Source organism: Eurosta solidaginis, chromosome 4, assembly GCF_040869045.1.
Source record: "Eurosta solidaginis isolate ZX-2024a chromosome 4, ASM4086904v1, whole genome shotgun sequence".
Taxonomy (NCBI): Eukaryota; Metazoa; Arthropoda; class Insecta; order Diptera; family Tephritidae; genus Eurosta; species Eurosta solidaginis.
In genome coordinates, this window is record NC_090322.1 from 31123641 (window position 1) to 31150446 (window position 26806).

Below are 26806 nucleotides of genomic sequence, written 5' to 3' on the forward strand. Positions count from 1 at the left end.
AGATATTCAAAGGCTTCACAATCATCGCGATAAGGCCATAGCTGACCGATGAGTCGAGGGGTGGCAGAGGTATTTCGCTAGTAGTGACGAAATAGCATAGCTCCCAATAAAATCTTTTCTCAGTACTTATTCATGCATATTCCTTTACAAGTTGAAAATAATATTGTACCATTTAATATTGAGCCCAAGCTATTATGAGATCTAGCAGTGACGGGATCTCAGTTGTTGGTATACGGGAAAGGTATGATGATGTTAGGCAGGGTATCTCTGTAAGCCGTAGAGAAAATCACTAAAGCCAGCTATTTTATTGTGATACCAGTCAAACTAAGCTGGAGCCCTTCCTCACTTTAGCGCTTTAGACGCCAATCTACATCAGCCAGAGCAACTCCGCTAAATAATCTTTGCGCGCATCGCTTTTACTCTCAAGAGGTAGTGCCAGGATTAAAATCCAAGCATGGACTATGTAGAGGCGGTATATTTTTCTCAAACACTTAGTTCAGCTTCCATTGCTGATTGGCTAAATTAGCATTGACTTCGATATTAACTCTCAAGAGGCAGAGCCGCGAATTTGCCTCGCTAATCCACAAGAGGGTTCAACTGAGCATCTGAGCTTTGTCTTCTCCTGTCAGCGGATGTCAGGCAGTGCTTGTACTTAGCAAGAAAGGAAATTCCAGTTTTCCTCGGGACCTAAATCTTTGATGCATATCGAAGCTACTTCATTTAGTGATACCCTACGCGTGATAGCAATTTGCGATGAGGTCTTTTCTGCAGTGTGCTACTTTAGTGCTCAATGCTTTAATTTGATGTTCATTGAAATCTAGTTCTTTGCTAAGCCTATGGCTGGTTGGCTCCTGTGCCCCTCTGTCGGCGAGACGGGGACCAAGTAGCGTTTCTCTGTAATCAATGAGTTATCAACTATATTAAATTACTGTACAATGAGCTTGTTTTTCCTGCAACCATTTTGGTTAGTTCAATAAACCTGTTGATGCCATTTATGGAACATTTTCATATCTCTCTTAGATCGGAGAGGGCTGGACCTTCGCAGAGGAAATAGGTGACCGTTTCCCTGCAACCTTCTTGATTGCAACTCCTGCACCTCTCGTTGATGGGACTCCCAATTTTGTGCGTGTAGGCGGCCTATATTCTTGTGACCTGGTACCCATGTGAGTTTAGTCAGCGCCCTTGGAGGTAGAGCGTGTTAAATCCAACTCTATTAGCGCTGCTTGCCTGTCTCGAGTATATGCATAGCTCTTGACTGATTATGTTAGGTTGAACTGGCCGGTCCATGAGGACCTCACATAGACTGAATGAGTCCGTACTGTTACCAGAAGTTTATTTTAACGACCAAAATGAAAAACCCTATCAAAAACCAGGACCTATGGTATAAAATAACTCCGTCCTCTTGGTAAATACTAGAATCTTTCTAGGAATTAAGCCCCTTACTGCTTCTAGATCTGACAGCTGTATCACTCCTTATAGCTGGAGTCCTAGCACAAAATGTGCTCGGTCGTTTCCTCCTCCAACCCGCACCTCCTACATCTGCTATCACTGACCAAGCCTAATTTAAAGGCATGTGACGCCAGAAGGCAGTGTTCAGTTGGAATACCCGTCATGAGTCTACAGTCATCTCTTTTTAATGATAGAAGCAACTTTGTTAGTCTAAGATTGTAAGTCCTACACATGATATTCGATACTTTACAGCCCCGCGCTTGAATCGACGCCTTACCCGCTTGGTCAAAAATGTGCACCTATCGACTTCTCTTAATCTCGCCGAATCTAATTGGGACATCTACGGAGCAAGCTTCTAGGGATGCGCCCTTTTTAGCTAGTTCATCTGCATTTTCATTCCCATCTATTCCCATATGCCCTGGAACACCGTATAGATGTATGCTTCCCCCTGTCCCGATTCCCTGCAAAAATCGCGAGTACTACATGCATGCATGTATGGAGTACTCGCTATGGACCAACGGAGTGCTCCAAAATTAGAAAATTAGTAGAAACATGAGTTGGTCCATTGCTGCATTACAGTGGAGTATAATGGTAAATACTCCAGAGGACCACATGATCCAAAGACTTTTGCAGGGTTCTTTCCAAAAACCGCTTACACTCTAACACACTTTTAGATGATGTGCTATGCGAGTTTATTGCCTTAATTGTTGCTTGGCTGTCAATATAAAAGTTAACACGGTTGCAGTTTAAGCTATTCTCCTCCAGTGTTTTTACTGCTTTGGTTACGGCTAATAATTCCGCTTGAAAAACGCTACAGTGATCTGGCATATAACGCATACCTTCCTCCCTTACTCCTTCCACTACTTTGGAACCATCTGTGTACACATGTATCGCCTCACATCGTCCGCCATTTGAGCACCCTTGCGCCTACTATTCATCTCTATTGTGGCTTAAAGATCTCCCTCGAATCGGAGATAGGGAATCAGGTAGTCTGTTCGTCCTGTCATTGATGACACTATACTACTATGGCCGTATGGTCGGCGCTCAAGCCGCCCCGAGGCACTGAGCCTGGTTGCAGTTGTTAACGCGATGTTCTTTGCTAACAGGTCTACAGTGCAGATCTTGACCTATTACAGAGTTTTCCAAGTAGCACTGCTTGGAAAAATACTAGCATAGTTTGGTGGACGGATGTGACTTCTAGCTGTTCGGAGAAGACCGCTACACCGTCAGTGTAGAGTGAGGTGACACCCTCCTTACATACCATTTCGGCTGACCAATCCATTCTCTCGAGTTTTTATCAAATTTCAATGTAGGACAAAGATAATCTGTTGTCGAATCTACGCCGGGTAGCCTACATGGGATACAGCTGTGGCTATACTGCTTCTCGCTCCAGCATCTAAGCGCATGAAAGACAACCCCGTCACAACAACAACATATGTCATCAGCTAAAAGCTTAACGTAATTTTATTTATTTGTAATTAGATAGAAAAATTCTCATATATCTCTCACATAAATGTTGCTCATATCACTTTGCTATTCACCTACTCCCCCTCTCAAAATACAACTTAAAAGCAAATTTAATTGAAATTATCAAAGCGATTAAGAACATAAATTAAAGGCAGCAGAAAATTAAAAATTTCAAGCAGATTTCAAAAAAAGAATTAAGAAAAGCAATTGAAAATGAATGAATGAATTGAATAGCATTTAAATGTCGTTGGAATCGCATTGGGGTTGTGGGCGTGTCGATTCGAGGGTGGTTTGAATGTTTTGACAGAAGTTAATAAATAAAACCAAAATGAAAATTGCCATTTTAAATCCACGTTAAGCCACTTGAAAATAACAAAAACAAATATGAGTACAAAGCTAACTACAGTAAACATAAATACATACATACATACATACATACATATATGACCTTGCTATGGACTCTTAAAGTAGTTCTAAAAATATTAGTTGAGAACTAGAACTTCTTGACTGTGATTGAGCTTGTCCGAAATAGACAAGACTTATTTCAATTGAAAAGTTAATATCTAAGAACTCCCAATAATGGTCTGACTGATGCAAATGCTGGCTTTTCTGGGTAGTTGGTGACCTGACCTTATGTTGTAAACTCCGTCAAAACAAGACCGTGTAAAGAATAATAGGTCCTATAAATGACTTCTGATTATAAACACAAGCAAGAGTCATTGCCAAATCAGGGGAAATAGGTTTAAAGAAAAAAGGCACCGTGTGCCAAGTAAAGATCGCAATCACGTTCGAATAGATACATTTTTTCAAGTACAAAAGTTTATAAATTTGTGCATCATCTATGTACGAAAGCCAAGTGAACCTGGAAATCTCTTAAGTGGCAATGGCTGGTGGTCCTGGGGGAAAAGGAACCTCATTTTACTGTTGACGAGCTGGGTTTAGGATAGTAACCTTAAGCTATGTCTTTACAATATTTCACAAACAAGTTGAGAATTACAAACGCAGCGAAAGAAACGAAAGACAACTACGTATACATTCTGCAGTTTTAACACTACCTTAAACACATATTTGTTTTGTATAGCGTCCGGTGCAATTAGTTCACGACCACTTTAATTACAGGGGTTTCCACTTAAAACACTGGGCAATGAATAAAAGGTCAAAGACTTCTCTGGCTAAGTAATGTCATGTAAATAAATGATGACGCTCCCAAAAGATATTATATGAAAATCCTATTTGGTTATAGCGGAAGTTGAAGACTTCCAAAAAGTTGAGAGAGAGAGAGCATAGCAAGAACGACTTACTTACTTACATAATTGGCGCGTAATCGTTTAAACGGTTATGACAGTCCAACAAGGCGCGCCAGTTGCTTCTTATGAGGGTTAAATGGCAGGAATGAATAGTGAGAGTTATCATGTAACGGGCAAAACAATTTTTATACAGACCTCAGCACATGGTCTTCAGGGAAGGGATCTCAAACATAGATAGACATTGGCGAAGTGGTTGATGCTACCGGGAACAATTTCTAGCCTTAGAGTTCACCCTTGCCATGTGAGACGTTGAGTATATAGTTTCAACCTTATAAGTCATTTGACAACGAGCTCATTATCTGGAGCTATTAAAATTGCTGATGTCATAGAGTGTTCACGTACTCCATTTATCGAGGTCCCATATTATTCATTTCAGAAAGCTGCGCCTACTTTACCATGTAGAAAACTTTAGTCGGAGTGTATTAAGGACCAGTAGAATAGGTTGCACAATATCCAATTTATCAAGCACACTACCTTCAGTGGTTATCTCTGCGAAAAACCGATTTCTCTCTTAGAGGAGGGCTTTGTTGCTTACGTCCTTAATTACTCTCAAATACTTTACTTGGTTTGAAGTGATGTATTGTAAATGGCTAGTTGTCATGCAGCTCAAGAGGAAGGAAAGCTTCTACGTCAATGGATACAAGTAAAATAACTATGGGGTTTACGCTTCACCTCTTTAATTACAGAGACTGGAGCACTATAACCCATTCTGAACTTCTCAGCTGAAGACTTTTTCACCAAGAACACAGCCGAAGAAGGAAATTAATGGTTGCAAACTAATGGCAGAGAACTGTAGGCTCGCGCTGGGCTTTCTAATAAGGCGTTCTGGCATCACACGCTCAAAATTATCGTCTTATCAGCGACCGTAGATGTATTAAGTGCGGACTGCAGGGTGAGACTGTTGAGCATGTTTTAGGTTCGTGTCTCCACCAGATTAAGACTCCAGCAGTTGGGAATATCAGTCGCTTGTTGGAAGAAAAAGGATGAATAGATAACCTTGTAATATGGACTAGATTTAAAGTAGTTTAAAATAAGTTGGTTCTTTCACGGGGTTAAACATAAGCGCCACAATACAAATAAACAGTTTTGAGTTCAAATTCTTGACGATGAGCAGAAGTACGCATTAGTAATTTCCATATGTCGTGTGTTGACTGGATTAAGCATGCAAGTAGCCTAAGGATGACAGCAAACTTTAAATTGTAAGGTTGAAGGGCGCAATTATTAGTTGTTGTTTGGACGATAAGGAAGAACGAGAATGTACACAAGCGTACCAAATTGCAAGACAAATGTGTAGATAAATCCACACAATTCTAATAGGATCAGTTGGAGATTAGTAAATTAACAATAGAAATTGGGCACTGCAAGTTGAGAGAGTAGAAATTGATGTTGCCAGAAGTAAAACTTACTTTGAAGGTGGAAATATGTAATTGAAGAGATTAGCGGTTCAGTATGCGCAAAGCAACAAATCGTGGACGTCGATAAGATAAATATGGAGATAATTTAATAACCCCGCGAATGATTTGGTCATCCCATGTTAGAAGTTTTCTCATCTGGTAGCTCGTTTAGTTTTGTTTTGGGAGCACCAAGGGAGATTCCGTGCCACCAATAACGGTGTCTATGTCAATACTGTTACGGCTTGAGCGTCGTCATGCGTTCTGAAATTATGATTTAGTCAGGGTAGCCTCAAACTTTTGAATGCTGTACTATATTTATGTTTCCGAACGGTTTTTAAGCTGACATTGTTTTCGATCTCAATGCTAGCTAGCAGGAGAGACCACTCGTCAGTTGGCAGTTGACTAAGCGAACATAGTTCATTAACGAAGGGGAAAGATTGTTTCATGTGGCCAGTCTTTACTGACTCCAATTAGTGCTAATGACCTTTGGTAACATAACTCGGGTTGAATGGGAAAATTTAGAAGTTGATGTGGGGATCTTGTCAAACAATATCCATAGCAACACGTTAGATCATCGGCCATTTCGTTTACTTGTATGTTACGGTACCCAAGATCTAAGAAAAATCGAATTCCACTCGCTAACCCATTGAGCCTGTTTCTTAAATATCCCAAAACCCTAAATATCTGCTTGACTGCGTGAGAAAATAGCTATGCCATTCCGAGTACTCTCCGAAACCAGTGACATCTTAAACACTTAATGAAGGGGAAATATTTTGGACTAAAAAACGCTTACTTAATCTGGGAGGCATATGAATATAGAAGTAACCAGTTACAGTTACAAACAATTTGAGCTCCTTCTTTGCAAAACATTTTAGACTCGCACGTAAAAACTGAAATGGCGATCCTCTGACCGCATTGTTCAGCCCTTCCTACAGTATCGTATCGTGAGTTTTAACCGCAGACCGTCTCAAAACTATATTTTATAATTGGATTTCAAGAAACCTAAGATGTCAAATAGACTTCAAGGAGTTTCGCACTATCGAAGAGACTTAATTCTTGTTCGAAACGAGAAATTGAGGTGAGGCTTGACACTTACTGCCCGTTAAATAGCAACAGCTCTATTTTTGATAAGCTCATGTTCAGGCCAGAGACTTGCGCCAATTTACTCAGCCTCATTTAAGTTCCTGTCATGATGCTACTGATAACGTTATATGTAGAACAGAACAGACCACACCATTACCACTGCACCTTCCACATATACCACAACTTAAATTCCACTCCTGTTGTATTGAGGAAGTATGTTGTTTATAGCTGCTTTTTGGAGTCCCCTTCCATATGTGTAAGTGATGCAGCCTTCCCGGCTCTATGATTATGGTGGAAGAGCCAACCCTAACGAATTTACTATGAGGTTTTTTATGAGGTTTTTTATGACAAGAGTTGGCGCTTAACCGTTTAAACGGTTATGGCCGTTCAACAAGGCGCGCCAGTCGCTTCTTCGGCCTGCCTACTGGCTCCAATTGGTCACATCAAGGGAGTTTAAATCGTTTTCCACCTGGTCCTTCCAGCGGAGTGGGGACCGCCCTCTTCCTCTGCTTCCATAGCCGTGTTCCGATAGAAACACTTTCTTAGACGGAGCGTCATCTTTCACTCGCATAAATTGGCCTAGCCAGCGTAGCCGCTGCGTTTTAATTGGCTGGACTATGTTAATGTCTGCGTAAAGCGCGTACAGCTCATCATTAAATCTTCTTCGCTACTCGCCATCGCCAACGCGTAGAGGACCATAAATCTTTCAAAGAACTTTTCTCTCGAACATTCCCAGAGTCGCTTCATCTGATGTTGTCATGGTCCACGCTTCTGCACTATATAGCAGGACGGGTACGATAAGTGACTTGTAGAACATGACTTTCGTTTGCCGAGAGAGGACTTTACTTTTCAATTGCCTACCTAGTCCAAAGTAGCATTTATTGGCAAGAGTGATTCTTTGTTGGATTTCAGAGTTGATGTTATTGCTAATGTTGATGCTGGTTTCCAAATAAAGGAAGTCTTTTACTATTTCGAAATTATGGCTGCCAACAGTAACGTGGTTCCCAGAGCGATTATGCGCTGACTCATTGCTCGATGACAGCAAGTACTTCGTTTTCTCCTCATTCACCATCAAACCCAACTTTGCCGCTTATTTTTCTAGTTTGGAGTAAGCAGAACTTACGGCGCGGGTGTTCAGGCCGATGCTATCAATGTAATCAGTATACGCCAGTAACTGCACGCTCTTTTGGAATATTGTTCCAGAGCGGTTAAGTTCTGCAGCTAGTATAATGTTCTCTAGCATCAAAGAAATCGCTCGACAGCGCGTCACCCTGTCTGAAACCTCGTTTAGTTCCTCGGAGAGGTCCTTCCTAATGACTGAGCTGATGGTGTTGCTCAACGTCCTTTTGCACAGCCGTATAAGTTTTTCGGGAAAACCAAATTCAGACATAGTAGCATATATGTAGGCAGCTCCTTTTTATGCTGTCGAAGGCGGTTTTAAAATCGACGTGATGTGTGTCGATCCTTTTTTGGCGGGTAGTTTCCAAGATTTGGCGCATTGTGAAAATCTGGTCGATGGTAGATTTATCAGGTCTGAAGCTGCGCTGATAAGGTCAAATCAGTCGATTCACAATGGCTTTCAATCTTTCGCACAATACAATTTACAGGACCTTGTATCGTATACGGTCAACCAATATTAAAGGCTCCATCTAGGTTCAAGGATTGCTTCGCTCTTGAGGTCTACAACGGTTGGTGCAGTCTAATGGCAGGGGGTTTGAGTTAAGCATGTTGCAGTGATCACATCCCTGATCAGTCTCAATTTAGATCCGAGCCAAAGAGAAATGGTTGGCACAATCAAATATTATGGGTTCCTTATTTTTTTATTTGTAAAACCTAATTCATAGTTTATCAGTCTGGCAACTCCCCACAAATACAATTTACTAGTTCAATAACAAGTATGTATTGTTGTTGTTGTGTCGTTTATTATCGTTTTCTTGCATTTATTAAGCGATTATTAACAATAAAAGGATCAACTTAGCGTATAATGAGTACAATGAGTTTGTATTGCAAAAACACGTACCCAAGGGCTCATAACTATCTACGCGGATAACTACAAAAAGCCCAAGAGGGGTAGAAAAATAGCGCACACGAAAAGTTAATAAAGTCCTGCCTAGTTTTAGTGAGCAGCGCGCATTCCTAGTGCGTGTAGCAGGATTTCAACCCTCCAAAGGATTGCGGCAGCAGCACCTTCCTATAAGTCAACGTTTTTTTTTTTTTCGTTTTATTGTTAGGTGTTGTTGATGTATTCGCTTTGCTATCTAGTTACCAGTTGATTGTCTTTCTTCATCACCAACAAGCGAATTAGTTAAAAGGGTAAACAGACGACAACTTGAATCACGATTAACTATTACATGATTCGCTATCATTCTCAACACACGTTCAGCTCTCACGGGAACTCTGTGGCTCATTGAGAGACCTCAGAAGCCTAGTTCCTGATATATTTGTATATAGGAGTTTTGATATGTAGTTGTACTTATTGTGTTTCTTTTCACACATAAGGCTAATTAAGCTAAGATCAGGCCGCGCCATCTATTCCTGTAAAAGTTGATTGATAAATTGAGGTAGCGTTTTCTTAAATGAGAAACTAAACAAATATATTTGACTCACAAAGTCGATCAGACATTTATCTGGACCTGTTTGGCTGAAATCGTTGTCGTTGAGTTATCTAAATTGTTTATCTGGAATCGTATCATTGCGACGGGCTGACAAGGAATATGACCCTCATAGACGGGTGTATTAAGAAGCCTAATGAGGAATGGGAAACAATTTCTAAAAAGATGTGAAATATTTACAAAGTATTGCTCACTTAATTAATTACAAAGTGCTAAAATATAAAAAAAATTGATTTAAAAATTTGTTTTTCCACTGAACCCCATAGAACTTCTTCTAATTCCTGCAACTGGAACTTGATCGGACATACAAACCACCGAGATAATCCGGATCAACCCCTAAATTTTCAATGCTGTAAAAATTTCACTCAATTAACTTACACTTTAGGAATGAATTATGTATGTAAAATAGAAATATTGAACGGGTATATTTAATTCACCCTCACCTAGGCAATTAGTATTAAGGCCCTGACTGTCGAGTATCAACAATGTTCTCCTGAAATTCCCCTCTTTTTTATATCATAGAAATGAGCTTTGCAACAAAATCTGGTTTATCTTATCTTAGAAAGAAGTTCTGGAACATAACTATAGCTAACGCATGCTTACTTAGGTCAGAATTAGAAAGTTATTTGGCCTGTCTAAGTTACATATGTGTATATGCAGTCCATAGAAGATTCCTTCATCCTTGAAAACCTAAGCGATTAATAATGCAACATAATTGGGTTTACCTAATCTTAGGAGCATGCAGTTGATCGGAGTCAACTAATTCAGAACCAGCTACTTGGTTCGTATTAAGATCTAGTCGGTCTAGGCGACACGGTCAAAGTTGCCAACGAAAATTTAACTATTCTTTTTATATTTGTGAGGTGTAAGATTTTGAGGTTAATCCAGTTTATCTTTTCCTAGAAATTAACTATGTAACATAGAGTTCTGAAGCCGGTTTTGCTTCATTCCGAACTAGCTATTCAATTAGGATTAAGCTCCAAACTGTTGCGTCAATATCAAAACAATGTTCTACTGACCAAATTGCCTTTACTTTTTTTAATCTTTCAAATGAGCTGTGCAACATTATTTGGTTTATAAAATTTTAGAAAGAAACTTTAGGACATAATTGTAGTTAACGCAGGCTCTCTTAAAGCTGGAGTCATTGGTGCCGTATGTCGTATCGCTGTATCCGTATCCCTAACGTAATCAGCTGTTTATCGTTACGACAGTAAACCAAAACCCAATTGGTTGGCTACGATACGGTTACGACCTTAGCGGCACCAATAATCGATTGCATTGATTCTCATAAGATAGGTCGAATCAGCTGTTATAATGCTACCGATACGGTTACCGATAAAGCACCAATGTATCCAGCTTATTTCAGAATTACGGAGTTAATTTGGATTAATCTCGCGCCTGTGTAAGTTATATTACATCTAGACCATCGAAGATTGTCTCATCCTTAAAATCCAAGCAATTAATAACGTAACGTAATTGTGCTTACATTATCTTAGGAATAAAGTATGATGCGGAATTGACTAATTCAGAATTAGCTACTTGATTCGATTACGCTCATGTCGGTACAGGTGACACAGATAGTGTTGTCATCGAAAATTAAACCAATCCTTTTATATTTGAAGGGTGTTAGGTTTGGGAAAAATGGAACATAGAGTTCTGAAGCGGGTTTATCCAATTCCGAACTAGCTAGTCAATTCGGATTAAGCTTCCGTCGGCCTAGACTCCTTAGGCAGCCAGGACATATACAACTTCCCTTATCATTTTAAATCTTAGCATTCCAAATTATGGGAGGTGCAACTATGAAGTTGCTTTACAAAATTCAGCGCCCGCTTGCTAGCTCGAATTAATATTTCGTCGGACTATTTGATGTATTCAGTGTTGCTGTCCTTGCTTCCATTATCCCTTTCAAATGTTTAATGATTTATTGAAGATAATTTCGAATCATCCACTTAATCCGCATTAAGCTCTTATCCGTTTTGGCTATAATACACAGAAAATTATCTATTGAATATTTTATGAGACGAAGTGTGTGTATCTGTGGCTAATCCGCAAAGTCATTTTCAGTACACAAGTAATTCAATTGAAGCGAGATAAAGATGATTTTTTTTTTTTACCAGTGAACAGTTAAAAAGGGGGATGTACCGTTTTAATATTGTGAACATATGACGTAAATCGTCAACGATATGAATTCGTCATGCACTTCAAATATGTTCACAATTTTAAAATTTTATGTCAAGTACGAGCATGTTATGTGGTAATGAATAAGAGTGGGATATTAATTATGTTCTATGTTAGGAGATAAATGAGATAAATTTGCAAAAAAAAAAAAAACAAAACTACTAAATGTCTACTAATTTCATTTGTTGGCTATTATGTAAATATTGCTTTTTTATAAAAAGTAAATTTTGATAAATTTTTGCATTTACTTTCCGTCTCCATACCTAGTAGCCATGGTGCCACTGATTCATTCTCTTTAGCCGATTTGATAATTGTTTCTGGCAGTGGCAACGAATGGCGCACCATCGCTCCATATAATCCATATTCGGCCATAATTGTGCTGCGTCCCCAACATTTTTCGGTTTTACGCCATTTTGCGCGTCGATTTTGAAACCAAACCTGAAAATGAAAAAAATTATAGAAAAACGCTATGAGTATTACGATACAAAATTGTTTTTGATGAAATTGTGTGGTAAGTGGAAGATCCCATATCCCGGCTGTCGTCTCGAAAACGTCTAAAGCAAACAAGCACTTGAAAAACATGCTATTTTAAAATGTTATTTTTTTCTCGAAGGCAACAAAAGGCCTGTCAGAAAATTTGCTAATCTACTCAAAACTTTTTTCCATGCGATTTCGGTTCTAGCGTCCTACCTCGGAATAAGGCTGAAGAACAAACTGTATCAGGGGCCTTGTTATGTGACTCAATGAAAAAATGTATGCGATTTGACAGCTTTCGAATGGCAATTCCTTTCGAGCCGAGTTACGGAATAAGGCCCCTGGAGAGAAAACTTTGACATACATTTGCCAACTTTTTGTCGAAGATAAGTTATTATTAAAACCAAATTCCAAGATACATCGCTATTGATTTGAAGTGGTATTTCACTCAACTATCGAAGTAGTCCTAAAAACATTATGACCTAAGTATAATGTGGTTCAATAATGATTTAAAACTTTGCAGACTGACAGCAGGATAACAATAACCTGAGACCTGTGCGCCATACTTTGTAGTATGTGGCTGGATGTTGTTGTTGTTGTAGCGATAAGGACACTCCCCGAAGGCCTTGGGGAGTGTTATCGATGTTGATGGTCCTTTGCTGGATTCAGATCCGGTACGTTTCGGTACCAAGCCCGACCATCTCGGGAACGATTTGTTATGACCACATGCGACCTTTCTCGCCATACCGCCCTCCCACCCCTAGATCCATGAGGAGCTCGGGGTCGCCAGAGCCTCGGCAATTAATGAAACAGGATTCGCCACGGATAGGTGAGGTTGACGATTGGGTTTGGAGAAGCTACATATTGCGCTGGCAACCTGAAAGGGTTGCGCTACACAACCCCTTGAATCTGGTATTTTAGTCGCCTCTGACAGGCATACCTACCGCGGGGGGAGGTGGCCGGCTTCTTAGGCGCAGTCGATAGTTTCCTCGCGGAGCTGAGAATAGCAAACATAATATAAGGCTCGTGCTTGTTCACTGTGACTTTTGGATTTACACTAGCCTCCTGTCCTACCACTTCTTTACACAAGCCTACGACGTGCAGGAAATTGAAAACTATTTTCTGATTTAGCTTGTGTATGGACCTATACTCTAGTCTCAGTAAAAAGGGTGTTCGTGAATTTCTCTAGAGATACTGCTGCATTCACAAAGAGTTTCCTGCGTAGTCTCAACCGCACTGTCTTAAGAGTTTAAGATTGCTTCTAGGCAGGCTGACCTAAGCGCATTTCAGTAGTCTGAAAACCATGCTGCTCCCTTCTTATTATATCTTTTTTTTTTAAGCTCCATAGAAATGGTCAATAAGCCAGGCCATCTTCCGTCTTCTGGCTAGCCTAACAGCTTGATTATTCGACCCCGGGGTATGTTGTCTAATCTATTTATTCTTCCCACTGAGGACATTCGTCCAACCTGATAACTTACTTCCTAGTGGTCTTTACTGCACCACTTGCTTCCTCTGATGTACTTTAGTAGGGGTGAAATATCCGTCTAGTCAACCTTTGCTAGACAGTCGAAAAACCGTGCTTCAAGTAATATAAATTGTTTTTGCAGTTCTGGACATTAGAAGAGGAAGTCATGAATCGGCTCCACTTCCCCCTTATCTGACAGCTTCTGCAAGGAAACATTGTTGGTATAGCACAATGACCTGTGTTATGACACCCGTAATTCTCTCAATACAGATTTGCTAAGCTAATGAAAGAGTATATTTCCCTTCCAATCCAAACATGACCATAAGGATCTTGATACCTCGCAATCAACCCGGTTGGTCCACAGCAAGTCTGTTTCCCTAATATCATATTCCTCGATTTTCCTCAGAAAATAACCCAGTGGTGGTCGTACGTAGGTGCCAGTCTCGCTTATGTCCATTTTGGAAGTTTTTCTGGCCATCTCATTTGCAAATTCATTCCCTTCAATATCGCTGTGTCCACGGACAGAGCAAAGGAGTACATTGAGTGCTAGAGAGGTTCGACAGCTCCGCACGATATCCGACTTTATTACTTAGGATTCGAATGCCTTTTAGGCGCCCTGGCTGTGGACAAAGTTCGGTGCTTTGATGTCTGGGATCGTACTATCCTGTGACGGTCTGGCTGCTCTCTCCATGGAAGACACTACATGAGTCAGAAAATTGCTACGTTTCATTTACCTGCAGCTCAGGTACATTCCAGCTCCAGTTCCGTTAGATCAGTTATTATTCCGTTTAATCGCCCCTTTGTCATGTCATCTTATATCGTCGCGATCCCATATTCGTCTAATTTCCACATGGCGGATTCTTTAGTTGTACCTAGAACCCCTTTCGCGGCAATTCCCTGCACGAACACTTATAGTGGCATCAAATGAAAAGTTACGTTTAACCCTTCATGGGGTGCGCTGCTCCCTACGCCTCAACTTCCGAAGCATGCTAGCCTTTGAGCCTTTCCAACCCTATGATGATTACTTTTTTACCTAGCGCCTTGCACCAGTACGTTAGTGTCGGTCGAAAGACTGTGTTGTACATGCCATGGATGATAGGCGTTGACAGTCCTCCCGAAAGCCCTATTGCAGGTTTAGTACGCTGCCAGAACTTTCTTTGATCTCACCTCAACGTTCCTTTCCCAGCTTTCTTTTTGAAAAAGCCCAATCCCCAAAAAAATTCAAATTAACTCATTTCTCTTTTAACAGTCGCATTCATCCCTCTAAAAACCAAAACATAAAACCATGATTAATTCACACAACATTTAATCTATTAGTCATTTAAGAGTTCACCAACAAATTAAATAATAACCAACATAACTTCACGAATACAAAACTATAAATTCAATATGTCCATTTGCGATTGAAGAATCATTTATCATATCTAGTTGAAGGAACTCACAGAACAGACAACTAAGCACAAAAACAAACCACCCACCCAGCTAACAGCTCTAAAAATCCTTTACGCCTAAGCACGACTGCGTGAGACGCGGAAACACATTTTCGCATGCGCTAAGCCATAATTCAAATTCTATTGCCGACTGTCTTCTTTTAACAAATTATGTAAATTTTTCCAACAAATTTTTTGGTCGGGGCAGGATTGAAGAGAATCACGAAAGCTGAGGAAGGGTAAAAAAAAATCTAAGGCAAATCCCAACACATAGCGCATACAACTGACTTTTCACAATGAATCGCAGCAGACAAACGAAACATGATTTTGTTGGCTGCACAGTTGGTTATAAGGTGAAGGGAGGAAGCAGAAATGAATAAAGTGGCAGGCAATATTTTTATATTTTTTAGAGTTTTGCATATTTCAAAATAACTTAGAAATAAGCAAAGCTGCTGACACAAGTGTAAGCAGAGAAAGCGGCTATTAGTGATGCAGAAAACCAATAGACCCCAACTGAAGAACCAGGTACTTGAAAAAACGAATATGTGAACTAATCAAGTCGAAAAGCGGGTATATCTGATCGACAATTTGCTTTTCTAGAAAGCTATCTAAAAGTAAAATAAAGCACATTTCGTAGAAAGCTCTCTAAAGTTTTGCCCAAGGAACTACCAAAACATTTCAAAAAAGAGAAAACAGGTTCTTAAAAAAAACACTTGAAAAACGTGTGTAAATAAATAGATCTCAGTTTTCCACAGGTCTTAAACTCGTTTGACACGAAATCAAAACTTAAACCTCCCAAAAAACACATTGAACAACTTCTTAAAGAAACTCGCAAATCGGTTTGAAAGAACCATACAACATTTTCAAAGTACCAAATCCAGCGAAGAATCAATCTTGCCAATAAATGCTACTTTGGACTAGGTAGGCAATTGAAAAGTAAAGTCCTCTGTCGGCGAACGAAAATCATACTCTACAAGTCACTTATCGTACCCGTCCTGCTATATGGGGCAGAAGCATGGACCATGACAACAGCAGATGAAGCGGCTTTGTGAGTGTTCGAGAGAAAAGTTCTTCGAATGATTTATGGACCTCTACGCGTTGGCGATGGCGAGTACCGAAGAAGATTTAATGATGAGCTGTACGAGCTATACGCAGACATCAACATAGTCCAGCGAATTAAAACGCAGCGGCTGCGCTGGCTAAGCCATGTTGTGCGAATGAAAGATGATGCTCCGGCCAAGAAAGTGTTTCTATCGGAACCTGCCTATGGAAGCAGAGGTAGAGAGCGGCCCCACTCCGTTGGAAGGACCAGGTGGAAAACGATTTAAACTCCCTTGGTGTGACCAATTGGCGCCGGTTGGCGGAGCGAAGGAGCGATTGGCGCGCCTTGTTGGACGGCCATAACCGTTTAGACGTTTAAGCGCCAATTAAATAAGTAAGTAAGTAAGGAACGAAGATCTACAAAAATCGGAAAACTGAAATTTTATTCTAAAAATAATAGAATGGTTCCTACACGATAGAAAACGTCCGATGGTTTATCTTTACTAGAACCGAAAAACGGCAAATTCGAAATTCAAACCGAAAACAAATCAAAAAGTGGGTTCGAAGATAAAAAAGTTATCTGAAAGTTCGTCTTTTCGAGGAACCGGAAAAACAGGCACAAACAAAACTCTGTTCCAAAGCTCGGAATATCGATTTCAAAAAGTTTGAAACCGGGTTAAAATTTTTGAAAAAATTAAAGCCCAAACTATTTTCCCCGAAAACTGAATATAATTTCCAAAAATCGAAAAAGCCTTTCAAGCGGCCCTTAATGGATTCCAATAAAAACAAAATTGTGTGATTAAAAAAAACGTTGCACAAGTGTGATTAAAACTAAGAAATTTTTTCACAATAAGCCAAACGTGAAAAGTTTTTCCACAAGAACCCAAAATGGTTCCTTCTCAAAACGCCAGTCGCTTCTTCTTCGTTGTGCTATCTGTCACTCTAAGGAAATTTAAAGCGTTTTCCACCTGATCCTTCCAGTGTAGTAAGGCCAATAAGGTTACTTTTTTGGCCGTACTCGCCGTCGTCAGTCGTGTACCAAAGTCACCTCACCTGCTTCTGTCATGGTCCATGCTTGTGCACCATATAGCAGGACGGGTACGATAAGGGACTTGTAGTGCATGATCTTCGTTTTCCTTGATAGGACTTTACTTTTCAATTGCCTTAGTTCAAATTTTCATTTGTTGGCTATAGTGATTCTTCGCTGGACTGACGTTGAATGACATAAACGGTAAAAAGAATGTAAGCAAGTTGTCCTTCGATATCAAAAGGCCTAGAAATCGAGTCGCAGAAATCAGATGGGAATTCAACAACGGATCAAAGATATTTCAAACATCATTTTAAAGAACCAACACAGCTCTGAAAAATTAAAAATCTTCTCCCAGGAACTTAACAACCAATTTAAAAATGAAAAAACAAAACAAACAAAAAAAATTAATTGAGCAGGGGTTCAGCTTTACAAGCACGGAAAAATGGACACACGCTCAACGAAACTCGTATATAACAGACCTGAAAATCGTCAGGAAACTTGAAACAAATGCCTAAAAGTAAAAATAAAAAAATTAAAAAAAAAAACCGAAAGGTTAAAAAGAATTGTAAAGCGGTTCCAAAGGAGTCTCTATGGAGCAAAAAACAATATACAGCAGTTAAAAATAAGAAGCGGGCTCCTTTGGTGCCAAGCTTTCAACAGCGCATGATGGGCAGACATGCTGTCCGCGTTAGAGCAGCGATTCCAAATACCATACTAACTAAAGCGCGTCATCAGAAGCTATCTCAAAAATCGCGTCAAAGCTATGAGGGTCCGCATATCATAAAAGTCACATGAGGAGCAACGCGTGAATAAATTTTTAGTTTTGCCCTGTTGAACGTCAGTTAAAATGAAATTTCATTGCAGACCGAAACACAGAAGAAGCATGCATAAAGCTCAATCTATTCATGATACGCACAAACGAGTGGCTAGACTCGCACGGACTCCAGTTGGCAGCAGGAAAACATAGTGGATACTCCTTACATAAAAGCTTTTAAACTTTTTTAGAAAATATAGCATCAAAGAAGGTAGTCAGTCAGCTATTAAGGAGTAAGGTTAGACTCCCGACTAACGCAAATTCAAAATGCGACTGAGAAGGCATATCGTTGCTAAGCAGGGTGATGGAAAACATCGGACGACCAACAGAAAGTAAAAGGAAACTGCTGATGGACATCACCCTTTCCACGTTACTGTACCCCTCCGAACTGTAGGAAAACACACTTCGTAAGAAGAATCGTTGTAAGCTGCTAACAACTGTACAACGAATAGCAGTTCTGCGAGCAGCCTCCGCATATCGCACTGGGCCAGATGTGATTACCGGAACAATCCCCATCGACCTATTAGCGTTGGAAAAACGGTTCTAGGAGACAAAAAAGCAGAAAGTTCAATAGCGCAAAAAATTCGATAGCAAATGGAGCAGTGAAAAAATATATAGGATTTGGCGAGGACGATGGTAAAATAAACAACTGAGCAGATGGACAGCGAAACTAACAGATGTTGAATGGAGCACTAGAAGCTTTGGTGTAGTAAATTACTATGATACTAAATGCTCTCTGGACATAGGTACTTCAAAAAATATCTGCACAGAATAGACAAGGCCGAAGACTCTAACTGCGTTTACGGCGATGCATAGGACGATGCTAAAAACACTTTCCTGAAATGCTTGCGATGGAGCCAGAACCGACAAATGCTCGAGAAAAGAGTTGGCCAAATCGCTGTTAAAACAAAAATTCTGAGCGGACCAGAAGATTGCCAACAAATCAGCAACTTCGTAGAAACCAAACTCAGAGCAAAAAAGCGGGACTAAGACTCATGAACAAAAGAAGGCTCTTAAAAAACGGGAAAACTAAAGAAATTCGAAAGCGGTCCCGAGATAGCCGACAGTTTCAAAAGGAGTGATGTTTAGCCAACGGACACACGAAACCTGTTCTTTAAATACTTAAAACCGCACATCACTAGCGTCTGCTATTTTTTGGCAAGCAAAAGTGAAAACGAGCAAGCTAAGACCTTAATCAAGGAAGTTAAAAAGCGCTAAGAGCCACTCGCAAGTTAGCAAAGTTAGCACATAATACCAATTCATTCATACAGCCGTCTTCCTCACAAAGCTTAGTTGCAAAAGTGCAAAAGGGTTCCTCTCTACTTTTCTGGTACGCTAAACAATAAACATAACAAATAGCAGAACTAAACGATTTGATGGACCAGAAAAATGATGACTTCTTTTTCAATGTCACATATTTTCACTTGCATGCCAGCCGATGCGCACAGATAAATAACCGGGATGAGTTGAGCAGTCGAGGGTTGATTTAGGCTGGATTTTATTACATATCTAAGTATGTAAGTAGTTTTTGTGTATTTTGATAACTGCTTTTGTTTTCGCATTAGTTTGGTTTGTCTTTTTTTGGCAGGAAGCGGAAATATTTACAAGCTATTCGCTGTCTAGGGGTTAAATGGTTCAAAGAAGATAATGTTTCCTACTTCTATTTAAATGAAGGGTTGTGGTGTTTATAGTTCTTCATGTGACACACATGTCAATATATTTTAAAGCTTTTCCTATGCAGGGGATTGTTTAAGCGATCCCTGGAAAGACTCGTGATAGGGAGATGCATACATTTATATTGGGTTCCGGGCCATATGAAAATGAAAAAGCGGATAAGCTAGATATTCCTTGGAGCTTGCTTCGCAGACGTCTCAATCAGATTTGGCAAGATTAAGAGTAAGCGAGATTTGCACATGATACACTAAACAGGGAAGGCGTGAACACATGTGTGGGGCTGTAAGGTGTCGAAGATTATGTGTAGGACTTACAACACTAGACTAACAAAGTTACTCTTATCATTAAAAAGAAAGAACTGTAGGCTCATGTCGGGTATTCTAAGTGGACGCTGCCTACTGGCGTCACATACTTTTGAATTAGGCCTAGTCAGTGATAGCAGATGTAGAAAGTGCGGGTCGAAAGAGGAAACGATGGCAGAAGTTTTGTGCTCGTGACCTGCGCTTGCCAGGCTAAGTCTACAGCTATTTGGAGTGATACAGCTATCAGATGCAGAAGCACCAAGTGACATATGTCCTAGAAAGCTTCTAGTATCTGTCAAGAGTACGGAGTTATTTTGTAACATAGGACCTAGTTTTCTCATTGAGTTTATGTTGGGTCCTCACCGGCGAGTTCAACCGGCCTAACCTATCTAAGTAGGGAAGTCACAACTTAAACTTACTGAATTTTTGTCTAAACTATAAAAGTCCGACCTTGCACAGCTTGACCAGGCTTAAGAAAATAATTTAAACTGCTTTGTGAAATTACAGGAATGAAACGGAAGACCAGTCATCCTTCCACAGGCAACTAGCATCTTGATTTTATATCTCTGCTTCACCAATAAATTCTGTGTTCTATCACCCCCAGCGGGTTGAGGGGCTTAGAATATACACGCTGCAGGTATGCCTGTTGTCATAGGCGACTAAAATACCAAATTGATTCAAGGAGTTGTGTAGCACAATACTTTCAAGGGGTTGCCAGGGCAATTTATAGCTTCTCCAAGTCGGGGAGTGTCCTTATCGCTAAAACAACAACCAATTAGTTAACTCCATACGTATTTCCAGAAAGAGCCCCATCTATTTAGTATCAGATGATTTCCTTCAGGGATGCTTTAATCTTTGCTTTTTCTCTTGCTGGTTGTTGATCAGACGCCTGAATGCATTTTATATAAGAATCAAATTCATAACAAATATGTAGATAAAAAGCACTGAATTGGTTAAGTGTTGTGGAATGTAATCTTATTTGGTCACTTTAATGCGAATGCTTCACTATTATTTGCTATTTTGTCAATAAACATTAAATGTAAAGGGGAGAGCTGTAGTTCGAAGTTGGCATAAGTTGATATAGGGTTAGGATTGGCATGGGGATTAAGAGCGGATATGAACATGGTAAGGGAAGGGGTTAGGGACATGATAGGCTACAGATAGGGATGGGGATAGGGACAGGGATACGGATACGGATAGGAATGAGGAGAGTGACAGGGATAGGGATAGGTATAGGGATAAGGAAAGGCAGAGGGATAAGGATATGTATAGGAATAGAAATAAGGATAGAGGTCGGAATAAGAACAGGGATCGGGAAACTGGTAGGGATTCGAACAGGAATAGGGATGGGGTAGGGATAAGGATACGGATATTGTTTGGGAAAGGGATAGAGTAAGAGAAAAAGATAGAAATACAGATAGGGATAAAAAATAATAATAAATGCAAGGCGCGATAAATTATTAATAAAAATTATTTTTCCTACAAATTGCCGGCGCGGGACCCTACATGTTTTATGCCGACTCCGAACGGCATCTGAAAGGCAGATAAGTTTTCACTGAGAAGCTTTTCATGGCAGAAAAACACGCCGAGTGCTTGCCAAATCACTGCCGAGGTGCAACCCCCTCTAGAAAAACTTTCAGCTAAATGAAAAAAACTTGTTTCTTAAATTTTGATGTTGCCTTGCTTGGGACGTGAACCCAGGATCTTCATACCTTAAGAAAGCAGGGTTTCTCCAAATTACTTCGGTTCGATGCAAATACAGTCTTCAAATGCCTTCAAGCTTCCCAACTGGAAAAAATGCGATAGGCTTTAAGGAGGACTTCACTCAGGGCAGTTTCCTCGATATAAAGGGTGCATACAATAAAATCCATTCAGATGCCTTGATTGAGCCGGTCGCAGGCGTTGTGGTAGGCGGAGTACGCTACCACCATACCACGGCGACCGCCAACATACAGATAGGAATAGAGATAAGGAAGTAACTAAATATGCCAAGAAGAAAACTTCGAAAGGAGGGACGTTGATAAGAAGAGGGAAGTATGCTGGTCGTATAAATTTGAATTGCAAATATTAAGAGCGCGCCAAGGTAAACATATTTGATGACGCTCTCAGGACCGGCACGTCAGTAGAAAATACCGAGCCTATAATCAACCGGGAACTGTCTTTACAGTGTCACTTTCTAATAACTTGAGGGTGTTTGTGCTGTTGCAATAACAACAAATATGTTGGACCAGAAACCGCATATCTCAACTCCGATACGTCACACTGTTTTCAAGTGCTTAGAATTGGAGAGAAAATTATATTCTGGAAGTACTTGTGAACTCGAAACGTGTTTCATTACCGGAAAGTTGGCGTGTAACATTTATCTCACTCACCGGAATATCATTACGGGTTTGTGTTAATTGTAGTATGGAAAATAGGTAAACAGTCCCCTCCAGAGGTCGCAGAGCTCGAGCAAGTATGTATGTAGCAGCACTGGTTGAGTCACATAAAAAACTGTTTATCTGCTTTTGTACAACAAACCAGCTCAATATTTTGCTTATATATCATGTAATTATCTAATCACTATGAAGGGTTGAAATTCAAATCCAAAGACACTACGTAAGCAGTTATACAATGTCTAAGTGTGTCCGTCGTTTGCATCAGCTCAGATTTGACGTCTGAATTGAGTTTGTTATGGGAAAATGTATTTACCAAACATTCGTTCAGCTACATGGCTTGTGCATATGTCGTCACACACAGGAATGTAAGAAGCACCTGTAACAAGTGCACGTGTTACTGCTAAGAACCTGAGTATGCTGACAAAGTAAAACGAGGAAAGGCGCGAATTAGTGTTAGAAGATGTCTACAGTGGGCTATGGATGATTAAAATTTTGGTCAACTCAAAGCTTAGGTGGGGATTCAAAGCTTAGGTGGGGCGACTTTTGTTGGGATCCAATTACCACTAATGCGCTAAATATACCCAACCCATCTTAAAGGCTTTTGTTTTCAAAACAGTTTCATTTTCGTAATAAAAAAATTCAACTAAGTGCAGCACTGGCCACTAAGCTGAGAATCTCGCAGTATTTTTAGGAGTACCCTCATTATGTCAGACAGCCAGGCAGCCTTACACAATTACTTCTAGGCTGGTGGATGAATGCATTGGAATCATTAATGATATGGAAGCCATAAAAAAGGTTTTGTTAGTATGTGTTCCCGGACAACAGGGGCATCAAGGTAATGCACAAGCAGACTACATAGCCAAGCAGGCTGCTATAGTAACATTCTATGGTGCAGAGCCCCTCTGTATACTCACAAAGACACATATAAAGAAAACTATAAGTAATTGGGAAACAAAGCAGTTCAGCGAACATTGGATTGAATGCCCAGGACAAAGCCAGGCCAAATTGTTTATACCCTCAGCAACGAGAGTATCAGACTCATAAATTTATGGATAGAGAGGACGTAGTCTACGATATTAACTAAGTAATTTAGATCTATCCTATACGCAAATTTGCAGCGCTTGTGAGCTGGAGGATGAAACATCGGTTGTTTTTCAAACCCAACTCTGAAGCAAGGTCCCCAATAATCCAGAGCCCGGTGACCGGTCTGTTCTGCGTTGTGCATACCTGAGTTGCTTGGAATGAGTACATTTTCTTCTTGTTTAATGCAATTCAGACCGATGAAGTACATGTTCCACCAACCGTTTGTGAGGGAGGTAGTAATATTCTGATGAAGGTGCTATGCACGTATACGAAGACCTGTCAGTGGGAACATGCCTATTCTAAAAGAATCTGTTTTAAAAAAATTGTAAGTCACATGTTTCACGTTATATCCATCTTGACAATATTCAATTAAAAGCTACTTTTCACTTAATCCAGAGGGCATAGATACTTCCTGCTATCCTACAACAACAAGAACGTTTGTTTGTACTGAAAGCTTTGGCGCACTGTAGCTGACCTGCGTACAATCAATGTGACAAGTATATTTGCTTTCAATCAAACACGAATAACGAATGATATAATTAAAATATTGATAACCAATCAAATTTGCAGCAACAACACAAAAACCCTTCCAATAAGAACAACGCCACAAAAGCGTAGAATTACCGAGAATTTCTAAAGTTGCTTGCATGACCATTGAAAATAGCCCAAAACAAAAGCTACAACAACAAAACCAGAATTGTTATTATTAAACACCGGTATGAACAACATAAGTTGAATGGGCTTGGGTGAAACCCAATAGGAAATCTCAATCGTATGGGAAAAAAAGATATTACTTATTCCAAGAAGTTTGAGCTCATCGTAAGGGAGGTGTGAAAGGAGCAAACAAAATAAGTAAGGAAGGCTAAGTTCGGGTGTAACCGAACATTACATACTCAGCTGCTAAATTACAGCTTGTAAAACTTTTAAATTACCTTCTTTTAAAAGAGTGCGCTGCCACGCCCATTGTCCAAAATTTTATAAATTTTCTATTCAGCGTCATAAGGTCAACCCACCTACCAAGTTTCATCGCTTTATCCGTCTTTGGTAATGAACATATCGCACATTTTCGGTTTTTCGATATCGAAAAAGTGTGCGTGGCTATAGTCCGATTTCGTTCATTTTAAATAGCGATCTGAGATGAGTGCCCAGAAACTTACATACCAAATTTCATTAAGATACCTCAAAATTTACTCGAGTTATCGTGTTTACGGACAGACGGACGGACGGACAGACATGGCTAAATGAATTTCTTTTTTTGCCCAGATATATAGACAACTCTCGGAGCTTACTTAAGCTTTGAATCGTGCAATGTCTTTAAATTTGGGGACCCAAATAGACCAATTCTTTCTGTTTAAACAGCAAATAGGACATCTGGTATTAGAGGAAACTATTGGGTGAAATAACAGCTGCTCTTACCTCCTGTAGACTATCGTGAGAATGTGGCCAAAAATATCTGAAAGATACACGACAAATTTAAAAAAATTGTTTCTAAGGTGACTCGTAGTCATAAGAACAAAGACGTGAGCGTCGTGTTCTAGCAGACCCCGCAGACGTTGTTCTTCCCTATTCTTGGTCTATCTGCATATCTTTTAAAACGTTTTTACCTCTTACCTCATCCCCCACTTATAGTCCCAGTCCCAATCCCAGTCCCAGTTTCAGTTGCAGTTACAATCCCAGTTCCAGGTACAGTTCTAGTTCTAGTCCCAATCCCATACCCAGTCGGTCCCTGGTCCATTTCCTGGAAAAAAAGGTTTCTTAAATACCAATATAGGCAAATGTCTACCAATATTACCAAATTTTAGGCAAAGCAAACGATTAATAGAATTTGTTTGAATATATCGGTCTATGGTCCGCATCCCGAAAGAAAAAGAATCGTAATTCCTAATATAGCCAAAGGGCTACCTATATACCAAATTTCAAGCAAATCGAACTATGAACAGAAATTGTTCGAATAGATCGGTCCCTAGCCCATTTCTCGGAAAAAAGTGTCGTGAATACGAATCTAGGCAAAGGTCTACTTATATACTAAATTTCAGGCAAATCGAACCGTGAATAGAATTCGTTCGAATTGATCGGTCTCTGGTCCACTTCTTGGAAAGATTTTTCCTCTCCGTAAGAATCAAACCCGTACTTCAAGGAATATTCTAAAAAAAGAAATAGCTAAATCGATCCAACCGTTCTCCAGTTTTGCGCTTAGCAGCGACTCAAAATAAGTAGATGCATTTGCATAATATTAACAGTTGTTCCCTGTTGAAATTATCAATGAAATCAGTTCTTTTAACAGAATAAACTTGGGTCTTCTGTTGAAATAACTCAAACTAATTTGTTTTCTTGTCAAAAAGGTGTAAGTACCAAGTATTCGTGAAGCTTGATTTGTAAACATACAGGTGTACGTCAAAAGTAATAATTTTAAGTTACCTAAAGCTTTCCCAGGAGTTGTAGTTAAACCACAAAAGAGCTAACCTTACCAGAAATAAATAGTTTCAGGCTTTTTGCTCATATCGGTAACAACCGATAGCGAAATATTGTGGTGAATATTAGCATTATTATGCTGTTAGTAAAACAACAAGCATTCACACTTATGTAAAGTTAACACAGGTAACCAATCATCCGGCCAAAATATCGCTTCCACGGAATTTGCTGACGGCCCGTCTACAGCTTCGCACGTAACAACAAATAAAAATTCAATACCGCAATTATAACGCATCCGGCCATATACATGACCGAACACTTATAGTCTTGTGTTCTTAGTTATAACAACTCTTCCGCTGAGACCGGCTGCCCTTGGATTAACAAGGGAAATACAAATATTCAACGAACTACTCCAAAGAGCGTTTTACTAAATATTCAACGAACTCCACAGAGCGGATAACTTACATGTACACATTAAAGCAAGCAACATAGAATATTGCACACACATAACCAGCAGCTTAGAGCAAAGAAATTATCTCACATACACATATGTCGTCATCAGCTAAAAGACGAAGAGATCTTAGAAGAAATATGCGAACGAAGCAACAGAGAGTATAAATGCAGCGCAAGCTAAGGAATAACTAATCGGTTTGATTTAAACACGCTTTTGTGAAGTACGTGATAGTGAAGTATAATTGTACTACTCTCAAAGTGCTCTAAATAAAGACCATTTTGCAATACTGAATATTGTAGTTATTTAGAAGAAGAAGGTGCATAATTATCAGAAATCCCCAGAATTCGATACAATATTATCGCCGAGTGTTCGATTTGTTATCAGCTTGTTTTCGATTTGTTATTTTTGAAACAAGCCGATGAGTCGTCGTTAACAAATCCAGACCATGCCTATAACAAATTGGAAACATTCCCCCAAGAAGTCGTTAACTTTTCGATAGCAAGTCGATTAAAACTGAAGAAAAAAATTGGTGACTCTCAGTAAACAACTTGATATCCTTTTGATAACATTGCAATAGCTTTTTGGTAAGTAATTCATAACTTTTTGATAAACACCCATAACCCCAAAACTTTTCGATAAAAAAACTCATCGATTAAAAAGCAATTTAAATTGATGTAATTTATTTTTATTTCATTAAAATTATTATTTTTCTATTAATTACTAATCATTTCAGTTTCAGTTTATTTTATTTTGTTTAAA

At 39.6% G+C, this 26806-nt stretch overlaps 1 protein-coding gene across 1 annotated transcript in view; it reads right to left on the bottom strand.

Annotated features, from left to right (window-relative positions):
- Positions 1-26806, bottom strand: part of Vsx2 (Visual system homeobox 2) — a 330585-nt gene that overhangs the window by 25313 nt on the left and 278466 nt on the right. The window contains exon 4 of the mRNA XM_067779379.1: positions 11739-11928. Coding sequence (XP_067635480.1) covers positions 11739-11928 — 190 coding nt within the window. The remainder of the gene's footprint in view (positions 1-11738; positions 11929-26806) is intronic.